Raw genomic sequence first — 15,919 nt, 5'->3', positions numbered from 1 at the left:
GTGATCAGACTGAAAGCTCAAACACAAAAGCGAAAGGAGCGTAATCAAAAGCAACAAAAGCTCCGGGAAAAAAGCTACAGTTTGTTACAATGTGTGTCTTTTTAACTAAAAATAACTCCAACGGGGCAAAAAAAAACACCATCATTCAGGTGATCCGACAGGTCTTTTTTTGCCAAATTAGCTACTTGCTTTGAAAGCAAAACTGTCACTGCACCCATTATGTGGCTTACTGCCCAAGAAAAACTGTTACTCAGCACAACTATGAGGTCCAAGTATGTAGGTCCAAGTTGGTCTGTTGGGTGATAATTTTACTTTTCAGTTTCTCGTCGGAATAACTTGAGCCAACCTTTACAAGATCTCAGCAATTACTTTGGTGAGTACGTTATAACCCACAGAGGTGATAGACAAAGCTCAGAGGATGAGTCTGGTTAGATTTTGCACAGTAATTACATCATTTTTGTCGGTAATGACACCGCTCACGAACTTCACCACTTGAGATCTGACTGTCAAACATGTTAGCCAAACTTATTTGGACGACAAATGAAACTCGAATGGTAAAATTAGGACTCAAACTGTCCATTGCAAACATTCCTCATTTCACAGCTTTCTGGTTTTACATTTGTAGACGTGCGTGTGCGTGACAGTTTTCCTGTAAAATTAGCAACATTTCTGGTGTGTTTGGTTTCCAGTTTTACCTCCAATCTTTCTTAAACCGCTGTCTTATTCACAACCTGTCTGGCAATAAAACAAACCCAAGTTCATTACACTCAGGGGTTTTGCTCATGTTAACATGTTATGTATAACTAAAATAACGTGTTTGCTCATGTTAACATGTTATGTATAACTAAAATAACGTGATTTGTGCTACTATTACTCTACGTTTTAGCATATACCGTTATCCCCTTGAGGAAAAGTTGCACAGACTCACTTTACATGAGCAAGAACAGGATGCTGGCTGTGCTCGCTAACGTGAGGGCAACATGCCAGCCTGGAAAAAGAGACGGTGGACACATGATGTCCGCTTTAAGGATTTATTTCTACACTGTTGCTGTGCCAACATTGATTCCCCTTGTATTCTGTAATGAATTTGTTTCTCTGGCAATGAGACCTTTTTGTACTTTGTACAAAGAAATCGCATCAGCAAAAATTTGATTTATAAATAGTGAGGAGCCAGACATCTTCCTCATAAAAAAACTCAGCGGACACTTGTGGTTTGAGCCAAGCCGTAGGGGAAGAGATTTTGAAGGGGAAACAAACTGTGGCACACTGACTTGTTGAACTTGTTGTATGTCTTAACTGACCAGATGATGATAATAAAGTGCGGCACAGTTTAAGCTGAATCATGGTCCGGTTGAAGTGTAAGGTAACGGATACAAAAAGCCTCCTATGTGATCACAGCCTGCTGCAGGAAAAAAAAAAATCTCTGGCATCTATCAGCAACCTAATTTCCCCAATTTGTTTTGACAGTGAGGTAAACTGATTTACTGAGGAGATACAGCCACCAAATGAGCTGATTTCATAGTCCGGCTTACTCTAAATCTAATCTTGTACGTCGGGTCTGTGCGGTTCATGTCGAGACTGAGACTTAAACAGACGCGGTCAAACTGATGAGTGTGTATCAAAGGCTTCTGCTGTTGTGCTTCCCTCCTTTGAGGAAACAGTTGAACAGACTCGGCTGTCGATATGGAGAGAAGCTTTGCATTCTGGCGGCGTGGATGTACACTCATTCATGTAGAGACATGAACCAAGAAGTGTTATAAAAGACAAAGAAAGAAAAAAACAGTTTTAAATATAGGAACAAATATAAAATATTAGACTTCCGTAATGTCTATATGCAATAACATTCTAGATAACTTTTTGAAGGACTTACAATTAGTCCCCGCTTTAAACCTTGATGTGTATCGCCTCAAAGATAATATTTAAGACAATGAAAAAAAGCACCACAAAATTCATCATAGAAACAGAGATCTAACCATACAATGGTATGTACAATGTATGTATGTCAACAATACGAGAGATGAAGATATGAGAGAGAGAGAGAGAGAGAGAGAGAGAGAGAGAGGGTCAGACAGACAGAGAGAGAGGAGTAAAACCACTTATCAAACTCCCGTCATGCAGATAAGAATTTACACAGGAGACCTGAGGAGTATCATCTCTGGCGGTTTTGTGAGGGCCATGCCCTTTCCTGTCACAGTCCCTGTCCATGGAGACACCACGCCAAATAAGAGCTCGATTCAGAATTATACACAAAGCGCTGATCCTTTGAGGCCTCCGTGTTGACGTCTTTTTAAGGAGGGATTTTTTTTTTTTTTTTTTAGGGGAATGGGTGAGAAAAATAGGACGAGGATAAAGATAACGTAAGACCAAGCAAAGGAGTTGGGGTAGAGGGTTTTTTTTATAGAAGGGGGTCGAGGGGGGTCGGCGCCTTGCCCGGCTGTTCCTTTCTTGTGCAAAGGAATGTCAAAGAGAGTTTAGGTGCCTCCTTAGGGCTCTTCGCTGGGCGGTGTGGCCGTAGCCCCCTCGGTGTCCAATGACTTCGGCGACTCGACGGCAGTGGCGTCCTCGTTGGGGCTGCCCTTACTGCTGGGACTGGCTGCCGCTTCAGCCGAAGTGCTGCTGCTCTTGCTCTTGCTCTTGCTCTTGCTCTTGCTGCTGCTGCTACCGCTGCTGCCACTGCTGCTGCTGCTGCTACCGCTGCTACCGCTGCTGCTGCTCTGGCCGTCTTGGCCCTCCGAGTTCTCCAGCATCTCCTGGATAAGCGGCGGCATTGAACCTGGGATCTCCATCTTCAGAGAGATGACCCGTTCTGCTCCTGCAAGATCACGATAAGGGCATAAATTTAGGCCAAAAAACCGAAGTGTAAAAGTTGGTTCTCGGCATTGGAAATAGTTCATAAACGTATTTTTTCTGAGCTTTCAACCACATCTCATGGTCTTCATCATGATGGCTGACACGCCAATTACATGTAACAATATGTTACAATCTCACCATATACCACTCAAATTACGTAAGCAAGTGCTATACTTATCACATGTGATGACAACTGAGAAAACTCTTCATCCACGGATGAAAACAATGAGATGTGGTTGAAAGATCAAACAAAAAAAAGATTTTTAAGGCAAAATAAGGCAGCCGGTCAGACCTTTCAGCTGCAGGAAACGATATTAACTTTACAGCAGTATTTAATTTATGTATAGTGCACTGCAAAAAAGAAGAAGAAGAGAAACCATAATAATTTAGATTTTCCAAAAACAAAGAATTAGGAGACAAATAAAACTAGTAAAAACATCATAAGCTCCTAATGCAGCCAGTTAAACCTGTGCAACATTTCTGTAAGGCAAGTTTAAAAGACGGGATTTAAAGAGAGATACAAAGGGGATATGGAAAAGAACAGGGACGTCTACAAAACCTTCTTCAGGCAAGTCATCCCAAAGTCTAGGGGTCCAAGGTCTATGGAGGGGCAGGAGGGCCTTTGAGGATCTCAAAGTACACTCGGGCTCATATGGAGTTAAAGGCTCAGCACGATGAGCCGGGCCAGAACATGCATTAAAAGTTAGAAACAAAAAGTTCAAATCGATAGTGTCTTATAGGGAGACAGTTTAGAGAAGTTAAAACAAGGTCAGGAGTCCTGCTCAGAACTAAATACAGTATACATATGTTAATGATGATTGTATCGTGGGTCAGAGGAACTACACTAAAAAAGTTTTACAAAGTTGCTATGGGTATGATATGTCACACAAACTAGTTTGTTTGAAGCATGCTGAGGCCTTAAACATTTATATACGGGTATGTTTTGGGTCACCTGATGACAATAAGTCCAATATTCACTCTCCTTTAGGCACTGTTTTGGTCTCCACCACAACTAAGAAACATATCTAGCTCTATAGCTGAGATAGATGGTCCACTTTTATCACCTGGCAGTCACTAAACTGCCTTGTTTTTGTGTTGGGTAGGTGTACAGTTATATCATTTATCAAAGCTTTCTTGTTCAAGAAAGCTCTCTCCAGCTAAAAACAAGGTTGAGAGCTGAGTTTGGGGGCTTTAAAATCAAAACAAAGAGCTACAAGAGGCTGAAAAGCCCTGTATATCTAAAGGTGAGTTCTCTATATTGATTAGTTTAACTTGTTGAGAATTACAGTATTGAAGACGCGTTGACTTAAAGCCATGTATGACACAATAATGAGTAACAATGACTTCACTGCTACTTGCATCAGTTCACTTTCAGATTCTGAATCTGTTTTGGAGGAATGATTCAGCAACTATGGTGGCGTGAAATCTGGTGGTTGAGATTTCTCAAAAACAAAACACAACATAAACCTACAAGATTGTTGCATTATCTCTTACTTTTAGTAACACTTGAAGTTTAGTACAAGAGACATGGGAACTTCTGGAACGAGCTTCACACTTTACAGCCGCAACTGAGCAGCAATTATTTCTAACTTCTCAAACAGACAACCTGACAGCTGTACACACATTTTGTGTGAAAGTGTGAAAGTAGGCTGCGTTTGAACACCATGAACACTCACTGGCCTCATTTGTACAAATAATTATGTCAAGATTACAAAGACAAAGCAGACCTTTTCCTGTGAGAACAGGTTTAAATGCTTTGTTTGTTTGAGGCAGCAGACCTGGTCTTCCCTTATACTAATATCATTTCTGACTGCAGTCCCCTGATGTAATCTTCAGGTTCATATCTTTCCTACCTTTAGCGCTGATGCTGCGCAGGTCTGTGATCTTCATCAGGGTTTTGGGGAACATGTGCGGTTTGCTGGGCCGACGCTTCCTCACGTAGATCTTCAGAGCTTCCAGGAGCGGTTCCTGAAGCTGGTCCACCTTGGAGGGCTCCTCCAGGTCCTGACGATCTGACACACACATACACATACATGCACACTTACAAATCAAGTCAGACTCCAGGCGCAACAATGATGAATCCGTGTCTTATTGTTATCTGATTTAGACAAGCTGGAGGCTAATACATGTACGGCAGCATGAAGCCTGGTTTGATTAAGAAGGAAGAGTTTATCTTGTTACGTCAACTCATTTGCCGCGGAGGAGATACTGCGGCGATGGTGACAATTAGATAAGTTAGGCAGAAAACTAATTTGAATCCTTTCTTTTGAGTGTGGGAGTGTTAAGCTCTGATAAGGTTGTAAATTCTCAAACAGCGGGGAAGGCAACAACCGAACGCACCAAAACCAATCAACAGTCGTGGTATTCAAAGCAATGCATCTATTCAGAGAGCACTTCTCTGCACACAGTTATTATTGGGATGACTCAGTGGTCAAATGCACCAGCGCCTCTGCTCTCTGAATAGAGACGCTAGCTCAAATCCCCACATCAAAGAAAAATGTTTTTGCTCTTTTTTGGAAAGCAGCTTTCTGTGACTCCAGACTCTTTGCACATTCATCATGTTTATGGCTTTTATTTGACTTTATATTGCATCCGATTCAGCCGCCGCCATTCCAGTCCAGCAGATATACACAACTCGAGCTAACTGCTGCAGGTGCTGCATTTTAAACTTCTGCATTATTTCAACCCTGGAGGCAATATTACATGCACAAATAACATCTTTGAATCCAACAATGTAGTGGACTCTTTGGTACAATTACTTTAAAGCAGGGCTACACACATTTCCCCTTTTTATATCAAAGAAAACAATGCTTTATTATCACCGCCTCGTGTTATTTTTTGCTTAACTTCATAGTTACTGCTTGATGCTTTTTAAAAAGAAGAAGCCTTCTCTGTTTTATGCCACCTCTGACTACTGACTTCTCATTCCTCTTAACCAATTGGTGGAGGCAGCAAGTGATCAAAAACTGCTTCACTTTGGAAACTTCTTTCTGTTCGGGACAACGTCTGTGGCAGTTTTGCAAGTGTCTTCAGATTTATTCCTCTCCAAATTTACACCACAATAATGCAGCCTGTATATTGTCGGCCCTTTATTCCACTACTCTAAAACATAGTCTGCACTCAGACTGTGTTTGAGTGCAGGCTGGGCTTTTTTTACCTTTATTTTGAAGTGTTGCTCAAAACAGACCTTGGTACATGGGCGAGCTACTGAAAGGTTTTAAAAACTCTTTCTGATTATTTGAACTTAGAGGAAAAAATGAAGCAGGTCCTGGTTCAGATTGTCAGTGTTGGACTCATTCAGTGTGAAATCAAATCACAACTCAGCTCACATTTGGTTTTACCTCCAGACACAGAAGTAGATAACCTGGAAAAAAAAACTTATTTATCTCTTGTGTTTGTTACCCTGAGATCTCAGCAGTTACTTTAGTATAATGTTATCATTACTGATAGAACTGATGCTCGGAGCTACAAAAATAAAACCCAAGTTGTAATAAACTTCTCCTTTAAAGGAAAATCACGTCATTCCCAAACATCCCTGTCAACACTGAGAAAAATACTGAAAGACTTTGTGGCTTTGTTACTGCCGCACCAATCCATCAAAGTCAAATATCCCAGACGCCTACCGCAACATTTCATATGCACTCGGTTTGCTCTTTGAAAACTACATGAGAACTTCACATCTAATCTGATCTGGTCTTAAAACATTATTTAATTGTCCTTATGTGCACATATATGGAAACATTTGACCTCTGGCTGTAAAGAAATCCCTTATGATTATGGAAGGTATGTGTAGAAGGCACTGAGGGAGTTTTGTACCTAAGAAACTCTGGACGATATCTACTTGATCTGTCATTTGAGACATTTCAATTACATTTTTGTTGACTTAGTGGTATTTCTTAGTTGTTAAAGTCACCATATTAAGCAAAGACGCCAAACAACCTGTTTCTAACTCGTCAAACATGAAGATGTGTTGGACAAAACAAGACAAATCGGGATCTGGGGAACAGTGATAGGAATATTTCACTATACCTCATGAAAATAACTGTTCATTGCAACTATAAACAGAGTAGTGTCCTCTCATATTTTCAAGTGATACTCTTTAAATAAGTTTTAGTATAACTGAACTAACAAGCCTGAACACACACACACACATACACACTTTACCATCAGGCCATGAGGTGGCAGTGTGTGCACTGAAATCAGCAGCTGATGGCCCCGCTGTCAAGGTGTGTGATTACAGATGCAATCAGAGGTGTCTCTCACTGTCCATGGATTATGCAAGAGTCTGTAACATTTGCCAAGGCTCTGGGGGATTGACTATATAAATATATATTGTTGAATGAAATACGCAGGAGCAATGGAGCCTGAAAATGATGGGTAGAGGGGAGAGAGGAAGTGAAGCTGTGCAACTTTTAGTGGCCGTACAGTAAAACTTTGTGTGTGTGAGGGAAGGAAGAGGACTTGTGTGTAGCCTGACATGAGAGTCATGCCTCAGGTATCTTGGTGGAAAACAACCAGAGCCGGATAATTTCCTCTGGGAGGCCAGTTCCAACAATCCACTCAACTAACTGACGCTACTACGACATACCAGTACGTCACCCCTATCTCCTCTCCTCTCCTCTCCTCTCCTCTCCTCTCCTCTCCTCTATGTTTGGCAGTCAGGATAGTGCTGCCTCACTGATAGCAACCTGTGGTTGACCTGGTTTCAGACTCCCGTAGAGGCTGGTTCACTTTCATCCCAAACTGGGCTGCAGCTCCACTCAATATTTAACTGGAAAGAATCAATACAGGCTGACTATGTTGAATGGAGTGCAGTCAGGCATGGTTTGAATGTGGAGTGAATCGGTTTATTCATTCCACTTGATGTACTCTATGACTACACTATCAACTCTGTTTGCATCTTAAAATCTGGATTTATGCTAAATATATGATGTAATCAGGCTGCAAAACGTCTTTTATCTGACACATCCATCTTAGTGTGCAGAGTGTTATATATATATATATATTCTTTTGGATTTTGCAGACAGGCACTGATGTGTCTGAGCTGAAGCTGCAGATATTTACAAACAAGTTTCACAACCTGGAGCTCTAAATCTCAGAATATAAGATGATTAGATATTAAAAATGAAATATATCTCAAATTTTTAAACGAGACAGACAGTTTACTTGCGTCCAAATGTAATAAAGTTGCATGATTTCTTAAGATATAGCATACTAATTGGATTGTGATACTGTATATACCTTATATTTTTCAGTTAAGATAAGATAAGATGGACTTTATTGATCCTACACTGGGGAAATGTGCTTGTTACAGCAGCTCACAGTACATACTCTAAAAAAATCTATAATAAACTAGAAATAGAAAAAAATCTAATAAAATAAAATAAAAGTTATATACACATAGCTTCATCAATGTGTCTCCAGTCTACACAGTGATAATGTGACAACAGAGTCACAAGTGTGTGTGACGTTTGCTGATCCGCAGCCACAGTGGCCACAAGTGATTATTACAGAGTAACAAGAGTGCTGCAGGAATGAGTCCTAAAACCTGGAAATGAGTCAGCATGTTTGCACCTCTGGTTCCCTCACCTCGGAGTTTTTTTTTTTTTTTTTGAATGGGTTTTTTGAGATACCTGAAATGAGGTCTGTGGTTAGCACAAGCTTCAGAGATTTTGCCTTATGACAAAATACGCCACATGTGAATTTTGAAGCTTTTATGTGTCTTAAAAAAGCGTATCAAGAGGATCAATGAGACTCCAGAGGTTGTTGGGAACACGGAACACGTGACCACGTTGTGGTCTGGTTGTAGCGTAACATTAGTTTTTTACTTTTGTCGATCGCATTTGGGCTTCAAAATTTATAAGAGTGTTGGAGAGTATCTTGCAGAACAAAACTTGGAAGTAACATGAACTTTTGTCCAATGGAAAAATAGGCTTTTTGTCAAAGGGACCAGGACCATGCTGACTTCCTTGTTAGCCTACAAAAATATGTCATCACTGCAACGATCTATAGCATCCTGAATTTCATCTCATTTCCCAAGATCATCTTGAATCAGCTGCTTTAAAGATGTTGGAGTGGAATGGGAGCATAAACAGGAAATAAACACGTCTCCTCCTGGTGAGGTTTTCTTCTTGTAACTTCCAAAATATCTTCTAAAGTCTACAGGGCATGGATGTGACGTGTTTTAGTCAATGTTTCAAACCCCACCAGAAGAGCCGGGGTCCAGGTTTCAGAAGCAGGTCTTTGCTCTGCTCCACCAAGAATACGTGGCTATTTTAGACGGACAGCTTCTTCTCAAACACTCCTGGTGGGGTTTGAAGTCTCATGGCCCAGCCTCCATAAACCACTTGTCAAACCACATCAAGTAAGACTGTAGCAACAAATGTGTATTGAATTAAGTGTTATGCCTTCTTTAAGTAAGTCTTATTTGACATACGTGATGACGGATTTCAAGTGTTGCTAAGGAACCAGGTGCTTTACTCTGATATTTGTGTCCTTTCCTTCCTCTGTGAATTCTTATCTTGTCCTTCTTCCCTGCTGTCCCCCTTACCCTCCCCTGACTAAATGCCCAGCGCTCTGCCCCGGCTCGCCCACCTCCAGAGATGAGACAGATGGCGCTGAGGAGGCCTGTCTCCGTGTCGTCCATCTCGATGGGCAGCAGCTGGTTGGCAAAAGTGAACACCAAGTCGGTGAGTGGGCCGAAGCCAGCGTTGTGCATCTGCGTCCGGTTGAGAGTCAGCCCGTCCGAAAAGGTCATGGTGTCCTGGTCGGGGGTGTACCTTGTACAGATGCGCAGGATCTGATGAGGTAGAGAGGGAAAGCAGGGAGAGGATTAACCGGCAGGGATTTACTGTAGCGGACAGGAAACTTAGTGATACACAATTAGAGCGTTGATCTATAGAGGCCAAGCTGCAGATTGTTGGATTTAAGCAGTTTGTGTTGGACATGCATGGAGTGTTTACCTCAGGCGTTTATTCTTATCTGTGTGGAAAAGGTTCCCGAAAAAAAGCATGACATCATCATTTTGGACTCTCTCCACTAAAAGCCACAGGACTTCAGGATGGTAGTCATCATAACAGAGTGTCCAAGCAAATTGGGAAAGTGCAACATTGTTAAGCCCAGAGCTAAATTTGTTAATCTCTTCGTTTATCAAACACAGACTGATCAAGCCAAATTCAAATAACTTTCTGACCTGCTGTAAACTAGAAAATAAAGCATGACGGTACCACAGTCTTATAACTTTTGAATAATTTGAATGATTAGCAACCATTTTAAAGAATGAACACTGGACAAAGAGGGTCAGTTTACCTTAATTACCACCATTGTGGCGCTTACGGCACTGAACATTTATTAATCTAAAGCTGCTTTTATATTAACAAAGGACACAGTAACTGAGTAATTTGAGCTGTAGTCACTGTAGTGACAAATCTACACAGAATTATCACCAACTCTGCAGTTCTCCTCAGCTTCATGAGTCTTTTTTAGCCTTTTTTGGCTTGTTGTTTTGGTTTTCCGTCTGTTTTACCTCCATAACACCAAACAGCAGACAGACAAACACAGTGGAACAGCTATATAAGACGAAGTGTTTTCAGCTTGTTTCGCCTCCCCCAAAGTGATAAATTAATGCAGCTCTACAAGTGAGAAAATCTGTGCGTTTGTTTGTGTGTGTTTGTAGTTTGGGTGAATCAAGCCTTTAATCAGAATCAAATAAATACAGACAATGCTTGAACCTCCTTTAACCACTACTTGTGTTGTCAGTGATGTCTGACTTTCATTTCCAAAGGATAATTTCCAGATAATATATTAACTCTAATCCTAACCATGATGAGCAGGTCGACTCCAGAACAGGGACGGTTCTGGTTTGACCATCCATCTATTTTCCATAACTGCTTATCTCTCTCAGGGTCATGAAGGGAGGGGCTGGAGCCGATCCCAGCTGGCGTTGGGTGAGAGGCGGAGTACACCCTCGAAGTCGAGGGCTGACACATACTGTGTGTCTTTGGACTGTGGGAGGAAGCCGGAGTAGGAATCTTATTGCTGTAAGATGACAGTGCTAACCATTGCACCACCATTTCTAAATTATTATTTTTTTGGCCTTTTATGACAGGAAGCAGAGAGAGGGGGAGTGACACGTCGGCCGTCCGATGCGGGATTCGAACCGGGGTCAGCTGCAGCGAGGACTATAGCCTCCACACACGGGGCGGCCGCTTAACCCACTACGCTACCGACCGCCCCCCTTCAGCCAGAAAAATAATAATAATCGAAATGTTTTGTTTCTTGTGAGGTCAACATGCTGTTTAAATATCAATTACTTATTATTTTTTATGGTCTGAATACGACGGGCAGTGTGACACAACAAAGAAACTCGGGGTCTTAGCTCCATTTTGCATCTTCACAATACACTTGTTTACTCTTGGCCTGTTGCTCTGCATTAAATTTCAGTTGTGGCCTTGCGAAGGGGAAAAGTTTGTGCGCCTCTTGCCCAAGAATGAAACTCTGTGTCAGGTCTAACAAGTTTCCCCATAAAGAGCAGCAGATACAACAAGCTCAAGCACAACAATGACCTTCCACACACTCAAAGAGAATAACCTTTGGGTCTCCCTGCTGCACCGCATGTGTGTGTTTGTGTGCGTACACCTAATGAAGCAACTGATGGTGGATGTGAAGCCTACAGTCGCCTTTGAAGCTATTTGAGTGGGCTGGCTCTGACAGTGAGTGGCAGGCGTGTCTGCAACATGAAACAGAATAAAACATGGCTACTGGCGGTGACTCGCACCGGCTGGCCAGGCCTACGTTTAGACACACACACACACACACACACACACATATACACTCATAGTGTTTGATCTTTCCTCTGACACTCCCTCACCCAGCCATTGTGCACAACATCTACGCCCTTCACCACGGAGACGGGCTGGTGAGCGGATGTTGATGGCTGAGCTAGAGCCAGAAAGTCATCACAGCCGGCCTTCAACTTCTCACCTCCGCGTCCCCGGGAGTTCACCTCACTGCTTTCTCACATCTGACAAGTATGACTTAGTCGATACAAACTCCTGAATCCATCCGGTTAATATGAGACCGCCGCTGAAACTGAAGCAGTTAAAAACACACACACACACTCTGAATAACAAATACTGCATGTACAGCAAACTAATCCTCATTTCCATCAGCATTAATTTATCCGGGTTGTGTCTGGATATGATTTAGCTGCTTTGCATTTACACCTCACATAAATATGCATCTTCATGCATAAATCATTGATTTGGCATTCCCTAACCAAAATGCAGAACATCCTGTATCCTGAACCACTTTCTCGCCCTGAATTTGCACGTCCTTTAAAGGCATCAGGATACAAAGAGAATTGACTCTTTTCTAAGAAAACAACACTTATAAAGTTGTCACTAATGACTGAATAACGGTTAATAAATCATTGTGTATATATCAGTAATAAGATAGTGACCATTTTGGTATCCAGGTTGTAAAACATATCTTTATGTAGTGTTCAAGAAAATGTTATTTTTGTGTCAAATTGTAACAAGAACCACTGTGTTTTTTTTCCAGAAGTGGCCACATTTGGAGCATAGGACGCTCTAATAATAATACAATAACACTCTAATAGCCTACTAATATTGCTAATACCACTGAGAGTTAAACTCTGAATTGTAGGCCAGGTCACAATAAGCCTGTCATCACTTTCTCTTCCTTCCTCTCCCTCTGAGCAATGGATACTAATCAAATCACCCACGACAGTCAAGCATGCAAGAGAGAGACAGAAGAGGAAGAGAGACAGCCATTTGCCTTTTTCCATCTCATTACAGCGGCGACATTAGTACAGTACATCTCTCCACTTAACAAACTCCTGAATAACAAACAAACATTCAGCAGCCGACTCTGCGCGCAGACATTTCCACATCTGTACTCCATAACGAACACGCGGCATCATTAACGCAGAGCCAGCGTCCGTCCGATATTTTCAAAAAAACAAAACAAACAACAGCAAGCTAAAAGAGATTAGAGGCTGAAAAATGTTTCTCTGCGTGTAATCTAATCTCCGCTGCAGACAGCTACTCCACATGAAGAATCAAATTGACTGGCATGATCAATTCATTGGATCTTCTTGACTCCCATTGGCCGGCTGAGTAGGTCACCCAATAAGGTTTGAGGATTGGTCTAATGTGAGCTGGGCTTGAGGTTAAACCCAAAGATCCCCCCTCGGAGATCTGAGGCTATTGATTCACCGCACTGTCTAAACGAATTAATGGATTCTTACACACTGAGAAGCAACAGGGAGAATTAGAAGATAAATATTAGTACACGCTGAAGTAGACGATTCCCTATCTGGTAAAGACGTATGTTTATATAACCGTGTCACTGCTGTGAACCGTTCTCGGAAGGTTTTTAGTTCATTGCTAAATATTTTAGAGAGAGTTTAGTCTCTACTGAAGAAGCAGCTAACCTCGAGTTGCCCTGTGTGAAGCACTGAATGGTGACTGATCTACATAAAAAGTCCTGGTTAGATCATTTCTACGCAGTCACAAACCTCAAACATATACTTTGTGAACATTAAAAACACATTATTGTCCAAAAATGATGCACCCTAAGTTTGAACCTAACTTGATCTCTGTTATAAGATGGAGGAATGTTCCCTCTGGGTTGGGAGTGACTTGCTGACCCAAGTGAAGGAGTTCAAGTATCTCCGAGGTCTTGTTCAAGATGGGAAAATGGGAGTGTGGGATGGACCGGTGGGTTGGTGTACCATAGGTAGTATTGCGGACGTTGTACCGAACATTGTGGGGAAGAAGGAGCTGAGCTGGAAGATAAAGCCCTCGATTTTCCAGTCTACCTACGTTCTAACCCTCACCTATTATCACCTGAAAGAATGAGTTTGTGTGGCCGAAACAGGTTACTCTATGGGTTTGGTCGGGTTCAGCTTTAGTGACAGGGTGAGGAGCTCGGACATCCAGAGGGAGCTCGAAGTAGAACCACTGCACCTTCGCATCAAAAGGAGCCAGCTGAGGTGGTTCAGGCATTTGATTAAGATGCCCTCTAGGTGCCTTAATTTAGAGGTGTTCTGGGGACATCCAACTGGTAGGAGACTCCGGGGCAGACCCAGAACTTGCTAGGGGGACTACACAATCCATCTGGCCTGGGAATGCCTCGGGATCCTCCCGGAGGAAGTGGAATTTGTTGCTGAAAGAGAGACATCTGGAAGCCCTGCTAAACCTGCTGCCACCACAACCTGACCGCAGATAAGTGGAACGAAATGGATGAACCGAAAGGTGTCTGTATGGTTTTAAATATTTATTCATACATTCTCTATAACCTCTTATTAGGGTCGTGGTTGTTTTTCAAGTATTCAAATTTCAAATTGGAAATGGATTGGGGCTGAAATCGACACCATCATGTGTAACTGATTTAGCTTGTGCTAAAGAATTAAGAGAATGGAAATTTCTTCTTGACATTTGGGAACTGAACAAAGGTTAGAACAATAAATCTAAGCTCAGACTAACAACTAGCTGGAAGCCAATCATGGTCCAGAACGCAACTCACACAAGAGTGATGTGGAAACTTTAAACTTTCTGGTCAACTCTCTGAGATTGGATCTCATTTTATGAATTTTAATGATGTTATTAAACTTATTTGTGGGGAAAAAACATTTCAAACACCAATTATTGTTATATGCAGAGAAATCTGACCCAAAGCGAAGGAGTTCAAGTATCTCAGGATCTTGTTCACAAGTGGAAAATGGAGAACTGTTGGCAAAAAATGCGACTTCGGCAACACCTAGTTTGTTTCTTTCAAAATAAAAGCACCAACACCCACCAGAATGTCCAGGCAGGCAGCTTTCAGGAGCGTGATCTGATCCGCGATGGTCAGCCCCGTGAAGCCAGGCACTCGTTTGGCAAATTCCACGATCTTGATAATGCACTTGGTGGCCAGCTCGCTGAACTTGTCCCACAGGCCCAGGTCCAGCCTCACACGGTGGTCTGCACTCGAGTTCTGCAAAACACACACACACACACACATGCAAACACACACAAACAGAGAGTAAGGCGTCAAGGCGATAAGGCAGCTCCTTTCGTCATTGCACAGACTGCTGCTAATGATCTCCTCGGTGCTCCCTCTTCACTCTGCTCTATATGTGTCACACTTACATACAGCAAATAGGCTCCATAAGACCTGAGCTCTCAAAAAAACACTGGCAGGATTGTTGTTGTGAATAAGCTGAGCTGAGCCGGGTGGCCGGGCCCTGCGATAATGAGCGTAACGGTGTCAGTGGGATGCTTTGGCAATGATGGGATGCAGAAACAGAGCTGTGACAGGTAGCACAGAGAAGTTTGAAGCCAGAGGTGCCATTAAAACAGCTATACGGTCCAGAACCTACACAAACACCGGAGGGGAGCGGGGATGGGTGGAAGCCAGGGAGCAATGAAGACATAGCCACAGAAACGCGATGAGGAAAAAGTGAAAGTAAAAAGTGGTGTAAGACACCGGAGAGAGGGAAGAAAGAGAGGAAATGACAGATGAAAGGGAGGAACGTTAAGTATGTGAGAACAGAGAGGCATTGTGGGAGCGGGGAGGGAGGAGAATCCTGGAGTTTTCTGTCACGGGAGGCGGTGTGTACGCTAAGGTGAGACTGACACACCGGTTTGTTGATTATAAATCGCATGAGAGTTGGTGTCATCCACCTCTGATATTCGATTTCTGAATCTTGTTTTGGAGAAATCCTCCCGCGACTTTTGAACAGTATTAGTTTTAAAGGATAATTCCAGTTTATTTCCATTTATTTTGGTAGTTTTGGTTATCATTCCTATCCCAAACGTGCTTCCTTCATTCCAAAAATGTCTAGATCAGCATTCCCATTCACACAAGCTGGAATCAACTTCCACTGTCTCGCGCTGACAACATCATATTCTACTGGAAATATCTCTTTCTTCGCCTACAGCCTGAACGCGATAGCACTGTGCTCCTTTATTTATTTATTTTTAGCTCCATCATTATTAGCAGTTTGTCTGAAAGCAGGCATGCAAAGTGCTGATCCTGCAGTGGTTGAGAATATTTCGCTGCT

General features: G+C 42.3%; 1 protein-coding gene across 3 annotated transcripts in view; it reads right to left on the bottom strand.

Moving 5' to 3' along the window:
- Positions 1 to 1,770: 1,770 nt before the first annotated feature.
- Positions 1,771 to 15,919, bottom strand: part of LOC104931638 (retinoic acid receptor beta) — a 171,054-nt gene continuing 156,905 nt past the window's right edge. For all 3 annotated transcript variants that reach the window (XM_027286249.1, XM_027286248.1, XM_019261614.2), the window contains 4 exons: positions 14,674 to 14,850; positions 9,445 to 9,649; positions 4,704 to 4,862; positions 1,771 to 2,812 (listed from right to left, as the gene is read on the bottom strand). In XM_027286249.1, the coding sequence (XP_027142050.1) occupies positions 2,484 to 2,812; positions 4,704 to 4,862; positions 9,445 to 9,649; positions 14,674 to 14,850 (870 nt within the window). In that variant the 3' untranslated portion in view covers positions 1,771 to 2,483. The remainder of the gene's footprint in view (positions 2,813 to 4,703; positions 4,863 to 9,444; positions 9,650 to 14,673; positions 14,851 to 15,919) is intronic.

Source organism: Larimichthys crocea, chromosome XIII (assembly GCF_000972845.2).
Source record: "Larimichthys crocea isolate SSNF chromosome XIII, L_crocea_2.0, whole genome shotgun sequence".
Classification (NCBI taxonomy): Eukaryota; Metazoa; Chordata; class Actinopteri; family Sciaenidae; genus Larimichthys; species Larimichthys crocea.
The sequence above is the reverse complement of the archived record's forward strand: the minus strand, read 5'-3'. Positions and strand labels throughout refer to the sequence as shown.